At 40.7% G+C, this 7,955-nt stretch overlaps 1 protein-coding gene across 4 annotated transcripts; it reads left to right on the forward strand.

Annotated features, from left to right (window-relative positions):
* The first annotated feature begins 215 nt into the window (after positions 1-215).
* vsig10l (V-set and immunoglobulin domain containing 10 like) lies at positions 216-6,411 on the forward strand. 4 transcript variants are annotated; one of them, XM_049583834.1, is made up of 10 exons: positions 216-227; positions 1,231-1,560; positions 2,943-3,191; positions 3,306-3,584; positions 4,466-4,558; positions 5,163-5,387; positions 5,587-5,706; positions 5,810-5,850; positions 6,035-6,118; positions 6,197-6,411. In XM_049583834.1, exons 2-10 carry the CDS (start codon positions 1,353-1,355, stop codon positions 6,269-6,271), a joined length of 1,374 nt encoding a protein of 457 aa, XP_049439791.1. In that variant the 5' UTR covers positions 216-227; positions 1,231-1,352; the 3' UTR covers positions 6,272-6,411. The 4 variants fall into 4 exon arrangements, with proteins under 4 accessions (XP_049439791.1, XP_049439790.1, XP_049439788.1 ...); XM_049583833.1 differs by lacking the exon at positions 216-227 and adding an exon at positions 679-726; XM_049583831.1 differs by lacking the exon at positions 216-227 and adding an exon at positions 745-983.
* Positions 6,412-7,955: the final 1,544 nt, after the last annotated feature.

Genomic DNA, 7,955 nt, shown 5'->3' on the forward strand with positions numbered 1-7,955 from the left:
TCTCGCCCAGTGTCAGCTGGGATAGGCTCCAGCCCCCCCCTGCAGCGCTCAAGAGGATAAGCAGCTAGAAAATGGATGGATGTTCAAAATGTAAAAGTTTCAGGAAGTTGTGGGGATTTGTTGAGAGTTTGTATGGGCCTACTTGGTGACCACAGCAATAGTCATGTGACAGGAGGCCCCATGGCTGGAGGACAGTTAGCATAGTGGCAACTGTAATAAGTAGAGAGGTACATTTTTGTTAAATCAAGAATATGTTTCCAAACAGCTTAGATTCATTTTCAGTGTACAAATTGTAAGAAAAACATTTGATATTGTGTATTTTATGTATATTTAATGCTAATGCTAATGCTAAAAAGAACATTAGCAAGCTGACGCATCACCAGGCTAAATGTAATTTCCACAACAGTCATATTTGTCACTTTGTTCATCGTGATGGAAAACTGAAATGACAATGCCAGTGTTATTTTAATGAAATTGTATTGATACATTGTATTAATACATTTCTTTAAATATGTTAGACTTTCTAAAAGTTTCTAAAATCTGATATTTACATTTAGAAAAATAAATCCCCATACAGTTTTCATAATGTGCTATAACGTTAACGGAGACACGTTAAATTGAAATATATTGGCTTGTTAACGGAACAGAAATAAGACAGGCACTGTAATGTGAAACCAGGTGGGGGCGTGGCTTCACGTGCACAATCAAGGTTTTGACTCAGCACAGGTGAGACACTCGCGCGCCCTGCTGACACACACAGAGGATTCAGTCACTGCTGTCCAAGACACCGAGGACATTTCTTCGCCTCTGTTTTATGTTCTGGGCTTTTGACTCAAAAAAACAACATTAAAAAGATTTTCATGTCCTCTTAAATCCGTCACCTACTCCACTGTCGCCCTGTTTTTATAAAATGACGTGGCCGGATGGATTTAGTAGATTAAATGCAGTTTTTCTCGTTATTTTACTGAGCTTTACTTTTCAAGGTAAGATTAAAACTGAATTCCAGGTGTTAGTTTTGTGTTGTGCTTCTTCCTTAAGAGCAGAAAAGGGGCTTTTAATTAATTCTGTTTTGTTTCTGTAATATTAGTGCTTATTTTAGCAGGAACAGACACACAGTGTAAGCATAGGATATTCACTTGCCATCAACATTTACTGCATCATTGTAACAAGGATTTTGAGTATCAATAGATTAATATGTCCTCTGTAAACGGATTACTTCTTCACTGACAGGTGCCTACTTTGAGCTGGTGGTGTCCCCTGTTGGCCCGACTGTTGTGAATGCACCACTTGGCAGCAATGTGACTCTGGCTGTGTCCTTCAGTGGTGCCTCTGACCCAGTGGTTGCCTGGTTTATGGGAAGGTTACCTGTCGCCACATGGGTTATTAACTCCAGTGTTCCTCCAGTCATAGCCGAAAACAATATGGGGGTGCTGGATATTGAGCCAGATGGATCCCTTACCTTTGTGAATGTGACACTTGACTATACCAGTGAGTACACCGTTGAAATGACAAAGTCTGGACTGCCAACATCCTCGACTTCTTTCAGTCTAACAGTATTTGGTGAGTACTTGACTGAGCTCTGATTTCAGAGATGTGCTTGAACCTGTTAATGATATTACTTTCTACATTGCTGATGCTTTCACACATCTTTTGTCTCTGCTTGTTCCTCATTTGATATTGTTGCATGCACTTTTACAAAACTGGGAAACTTCAGATGGATTTGACAACACTGTGATCCTCAATAGATTTATCAAGCAATGTTTGCATTGCACAGACCAGAGGTGTCTCTGGGTTGGATGAAGTTAGTGGTTGGTAGGCCTGTCACAGTAATTACATTATCTGCTTATCAAAGCCAGTAAAAATGATCACGTCCATGTCCATATATCGCGTGATATTATTGCCTCTAGTTCTTTGTTTGCATAAGAATGTCACCAAGACTTTGACTAACAGGATAGCAGAGTAAACACACATACATACACATTCTATGTAGACTTTCATGGTCTTTATACACTGGTAGTTGCCCAGAGGGTCCACAAAGGCAGCTGCCTGCTGTGTCTTATACCGCTGTTTAAAGATACCTCTGTATCTGTGTCTGATGCTGACAGGCCACTAACCAAGTGTTGGTATTTGATGAGTTCGAAGTGAGACTGGGTTGCCCATTTACCACCCTTACCTGCCTCCTAACATGGACTTTTGCTCTTTTTACCACCTCCCTCTGTATCCCAGTCAGCACATTGGTCATGTAATCACAGCCTTCGCAATTACATGTGTTGTGCACAAATTACAGGCTCATGATTACGTGGGTTATATGCGAATTGTGGTACATTACTTTCGTAGGGATATGTACGAACAGTGTGTGAGAACAGCCTGACCTGTTACCACAATTACGGATGACTTTATCAGCTTTGAAAAATATAATCTGTGCAACCACACACACACACACACACACACACACACGTCTGAATGTTTTGAAGAATTGAAAGTTGACTGTTCTTTTCAAGGGTGTGCATGAATCATTATTATGCTGTGAAATTATCTTTGTCAGTGGCACACACTGATAGTAATAATAAAGATAATATTCTTTATCATAGTTATTTGTAGGATGATATATCGTCCACCAAGAAAAGTTATCATGACAGGCCTAGTGGTTTTGGCAAGTTGGGAGGAAATGATTTCCAAAGCTACGGGCTGTGTTCACAAAAACTCCTCTATTTCCTCAAGTGAAAATAAAACTATGCAAATTATGAGCTGCCGTTTTTGTAACTATAAAGATGTGTTGTATAAACATACTGAATAAAAGTAAATTGGGACAGCTTTGACTAGCCCTTGTTTCTCATCTGACATGTCTGTCTAAATTACATATGCACTGTAAATATAGATCCAAACATGAATGAATGCTTGGTTCACTTTAATAATGTCGGATCAATTTTCTCTGTGGACAGAGAGGCCAAAAGGCAGTCCGATGTGCTCTGTGCAGTCAGTGAATAACGTCAACCTGCAGTACCACTGTCGGTGGCTGGGGGGAACCCCACAGGCCCAGTTGTCTTTCCCAGCACTGAGTAACACGAGCAGCGGAGCAGGAAACTTCAACCTGACCGTCACCCCCTTTGATAATCTTGACGGGAAAACTGTCACATGCATTGCATACCACCTATCTGAACAGAATAAACAATACTGCAATATTACTGCAAGTAAGTGTTAGACTTTTAATGGATTATCAAGACAACAATCTGTTGTTCCAAAAATAACACTTTGTGTGTGTGACTTAAGAAGCCAACCCTAAACCAGAACCTTATCTTCCTCAGGTAGTCCAGTGAGGTTCCTGCCATCCATGAGAACCACGGTTGACTCCAGTGGCAAAATAGTGGTCACTATCCAGTGTGTCAGCGAGGCCTCGCCTAAGGCCGTGGTGTCATGGCTTAAAGGAAACGAGACTGTCACCGAAGGGACAACGTACCAGATCAGCAGAGACACCACACAGCTCCAGATTCAGGATAAAAACGTCAACAACTTTGTCCCCCAGAACTACACTTGTACCTGCCACAACCCGCTGGGCAGCCAGAGGAGGGTGACTCAGTTAATAGGTAAAGTGTTGCTGTTCTTGGTTTGTTGGTCGACTGTCAACATTAAGCAGGGGTGTAAAGTAAGTAAGCGAAGCACCCCAGACGTCCCTCTCCTCAGCAACACTTTCCAGCTCCTGGGGGACCCCAAGGCATTCCCAGGCCAGATGAGATATGTAATCCCTCCTCTCCAGCATGTTCTGGGTCTGCCCTGGGGCCCAGGAGACATCCTGATCAGATACCCGAACAATGCAAAGGAGCAGCGGCTCTACTCTGAGCTCCCTCTGGATGTCGGAGCTCCTTACCCTATCTCTAAGTCTGAGTCCAGCCACCCCACGGAGGAAACTCATTTTGGCCACTTGTAGTTAGTAGATAAGCACATTTAGCAAGTAAAATATCAACATTTCTAAAGTGACACAGTAGATAGATAGATAGATAGATAGATAGATAGATAGATAGATAGATAGATTTTCAAACCCTGAACATGGGTGTTTTTTAGTGACCTGCACCAACATTGAGGTATTTTAAGCCACAGCATGATCTTTTCCTAACCTCGGACCATGGTTTTTGTGCCTCAACCTTACCACGTAAACCACAGGATTACTGACACATTAAGTTACAACATATCTGCCACATAATAATGTGCAAATGTAACATATCCGTGGTTTGCAAAAACATACAATGCCAACATTTTTCCGGCACTTGGGTTTTGTCCTTTGCCTCCAATTTCAAGCACTAGCATTACCGGAGGCAAAGGGAACAATGAGCCCTCAGACAGAGAGCTAAGTAATACCTGAGATTGCTCTTTCCCTTGAAACAAAGCTCTCCAGTCTTGGTATCCCCTCACCCCCTCCTCTCCTGCCCTCTCTTGATCTCCCCCTCACTCACAATCCCTCTCTTTCCAGGACCGTCGATCTCAGATTCCAGTTTGTTCCCTAATCCCAATGGAACCATCATCACATTGACCTGGGAGGTCCCGCCCACCTCTGTTGTTACAGGTAAAGCAGTGATTAACTCTAGAAAGGCAGCTCTGCAAAAGCCCCAGCTTAATTTATTTCTCACAAGGCTATCTTTAAACACCACACGCACAAACACGACCGTCTTGTTGGGAATTTGTACATCTCAGCAGAACTCCACGGTGTTGAAAACAGAAACTCAACACAGAAGATAGGGGTGTAAATATTGTGAAATATGTGAGGCTCTAACTGAGCAGTGCTGTGTTTTTGGATATAACATTTTAAAGACAAAAGTATTGAAAAAGCAAATGTCAGTTTTTGTTGTGTCTTCTCTGTTGGTTTGTGTGTACATAGTGACAGCCAGATTTTCCTACTGAAACAGGCCTGTGACAAGGATCTGTGAAATCTTGACATGTGATACCGCTATGTAAGTCATGGCTTAATGGTAACCCTAGATTTGCGAAACTTGTACGACAATGCTGTGGTTACGGACTGGTTAGGTTTGGGTACAGAAAGTTTAGGGAAAGATAGCGGTTTGGGATTATATGATCACTTGAGATGAATCGCGAATCTGAAGTTACCATCTAGACACGATCCACTATGTGCTTTGATTGATTGACACTAGTATATATGTGCTTTTGTAAAGGGTTTGACGTCCAAAAGAAAGGACCAGACCTCCTGAGCAAACATGGTAATGGCATCAACACTAAAGGCAGCTCAAACAAATTTAAAACCATCCAGCAGAAGCCTGGCTCTGCTAGGAGCGCAGACATCTTTGTCCTCGATCCCGACTTGACATACTGGTTTCGGATCATCCCCAGAGCTCTGATGACTGAAGGAGCGCCATCTGAGGTCCACAGAATTGGCCCAGGTACGGCAAATTGTCAGATGGTGTGTGTGTGTGTGTGTGTGTATGTGTATGTGTATGTGTATGTGTATGTGTGTGTGTGTGTGTGTGTGTGTGTGTGTGTGTGTGTGTGTGTGTTAAAGGAGTGTATTTCTTATCACAGGGTCAGTGATGGTGCTGCAGTGGTAATATTGTTGCTTACTGTTTGTCCTGGTGATAATAGGTGTCGGGCTGAGTGGACCTGCCATTGCTGGCATTGCAGCTGGAATCCCCTGCAGTCTTCTCGTTCTAATCCTGCTAATCGTCTTCATCTGCTTCTGTGTCTACTGGAACAAGAACAAAAGTAGGTGTTTGATAAGCAAAGAGTCTGAATCAAGTCCTTTAACACGATGAGTCTTTTTTTAACACTCTGTGGTGAATGTTTTTGACTTTTCTGTGTTTCATAGATCAGCAGGCAAGATATCCAATGTCCAGAGCAGTTGAGAAGGTAAGAAACACTTCACTGGCCATCAGATTAGTTGATATTTACAGTTGATGAGGAGCTTGTAAGTATACAATACATACCATACTCCCCATATCACACATCAGATTCATTCATTAATGTGTTTCACAATGAATTCTGCATCTGTAGTTTTGGCTGGTTGTTATAACGTCTTTCTTTTGACTCACAGGCAATATCAACCCAAACAGAAATAGTGCCTCATAACCTGCTGAAGGCAGGGCGGAAGGCTCCCCCTGATTACAACAAATTTAAGGTGGTAGTCTGTTTGTTAAACACATCTAAGGTTGCTTCTTTTGTTGGTTTAGATATTAACTGTCTTGTTTTCTTTCAGACTCCCTCTGAAAAGTCGGTGCCTCTCCCCACATTTGTCCCTCCACCACCTGTCAGAGTTGCTACAACTGTCTAAACTCCTGTATTTGCTTTATATATTAATTTTGTATAGCATGCCTTATTTTTATGTTTTGTCTTAATGTATGAGATTTTTTCTGTAAACTAAGAATTGGTGTTATAGATTTACTTGTACCACTTTCCTGATCTGCAATGTAAAACTCCATTTTGTAAATTTATTTATTCACAATAAATCAAAGTATAAGCAATGCCTATACATTTAATTAGTTACATATCAAGGAAAGCCTTACTGTTGCAATGGAGCCCTCAGAAATTTTTAATCTGTATGGCCAGATGGGGCAATTGAAAATCCAAAAAGCCGCAATAGAATTTCAGGAATTCTGTTATGGGCGGCACGGTTGTGCATTGGTTAGCATTGTCGCCTCAAAGCAAGAGAGTTCCCGGTTTGAACCTGGGACCCCACTGAAAATTGCCATGCCAGTTGTTTCCTTGTCAAAATTTAGCCTAAAGTTGGAGTAATAATGAACCCCCTTCAGCCATGGTTGGCACCTGTGGAGGCCTTAGGTTGTCTAGTTTCACAGGATACAACTTCCTTAGTGCTAGCTTAAAAATGAGTGCACCACTGCCTGTTAAAGACAATGTACAACTTTTTTCACTAGTGGGGTCCAGCAGTTGTACCAGGGTGGCCATGGCTCCCCTTGGGGGCGCCACTGAGTTGTTTCCTTCAAATTCATTATAACTTTCCAACCATACTGTTGTCCTAGGTCACTCAGTATTCTGTTGGAACATTAGGTTAGTTGCATGAAAGATTATGTTCTGCTTCATGACCAACACATTGATTGATTTGAAGTATCTGTTGGTATATAACAATTTAGGGCTGCAATTAACCTTCATTTTTTAATCAAGTAAAACATTTCATGGTATTTATAAAATGGAATGAACAAAGAAGTGTTTGTATTTGTGCTGCAATTACAACCACCTCCCTGGTATTTGTACTTAATAAGCTTTTACAGTGTTTATATTCTGCCAATTAAACAATTGATTGAAAAGTTGGGAGGCTGTAAAACGTAAATAAAAACAGAATGCATGTAAAGTGTTAGACTGTAAGATTGACTGTTAAGTTACTGTTTAGTTTTAGTTTAGTTGACAGGGACCATGTACAGAACAGGTTCTATACCAGAGTTAGCTGAATAGCTAATTTGCATCTGTGGTCCCTGGGCAGGAAATTAAAAGGACAGTAAAACACATTCTAAACATTACAGACAATATCAAAAACAAAACAACAGCATCAACAACATTACAGAGTAAACATCGTACAAAATACATAATACATTTGGTGTTCTATATACAAAGATCAATGATGGCATGATTGATTCTCTTTTAAATTATATATCAAGCGAGAATGAACGATTTCATTTTCAAAACTTCAACAAACAGTGTCCTCAGTTCCCAAATGCTTTCTGAGTGTTGTTAAAAAAAAAAAGGTGATATAACACAGAGGTCAACATGAATCTGTCCCAATTTATTTGGAACGTGTTGCAGGCATCAAACTCAGAATAAGTGTATATTTACAAAAAACAAAGTTTATTACTTTAACCATTAAATATCGGGTCGTTGTTTTTAATTTAAGTGAAAAAGGATTGCAGATCATTGCATCCTGTTTTTATTTACATTTTACAAAATATCCCAACTTTTTTTGAACCAGGATTTTATATATGTGTTATATTTTGCATGTTTTCAAG

Source organism: Epinephelus fuscoguttatus, linkage group LG8 (assembly GCF_011397635.1).
Source record: "Epinephelus fuscoguttatus linkage group LG8, E.fuscoguttatus.final_Chr_v1".
Classification (NCBI taxonomy): domain Eukaryota; kingdom Metazoa; phylum Chordata; class Actinopteri; order Perciformes; family Serranidae; genus Epinephelus; species Epinephelus fuscoguttatus.

Excerpts from the sequence above, each read along its gene's own strand:
- vsig10l (XM_049583831.1), top strand. The coding sequence starts at position 911 with ATGACGTGGCCGGATGGATTTAGTAGATTAAATGCAGTTTTTCTCGTT. Across the intron at positions 984-1,230 it reads ACTGAGCTTTACTTTTCAAG|GTGCCTACTTTGAGCTGGTG; the intron begins GTAAGATTAAAA and ends CTTCACTGACAG. Across the intron at positions 5,707-5,809 it reads CTACTGGAACAAGAACAAAA|ATCAGCAGGCAAGATATCCA; the intron begins GTAGGTGTTTGA and ends TGTGTTTCATAG.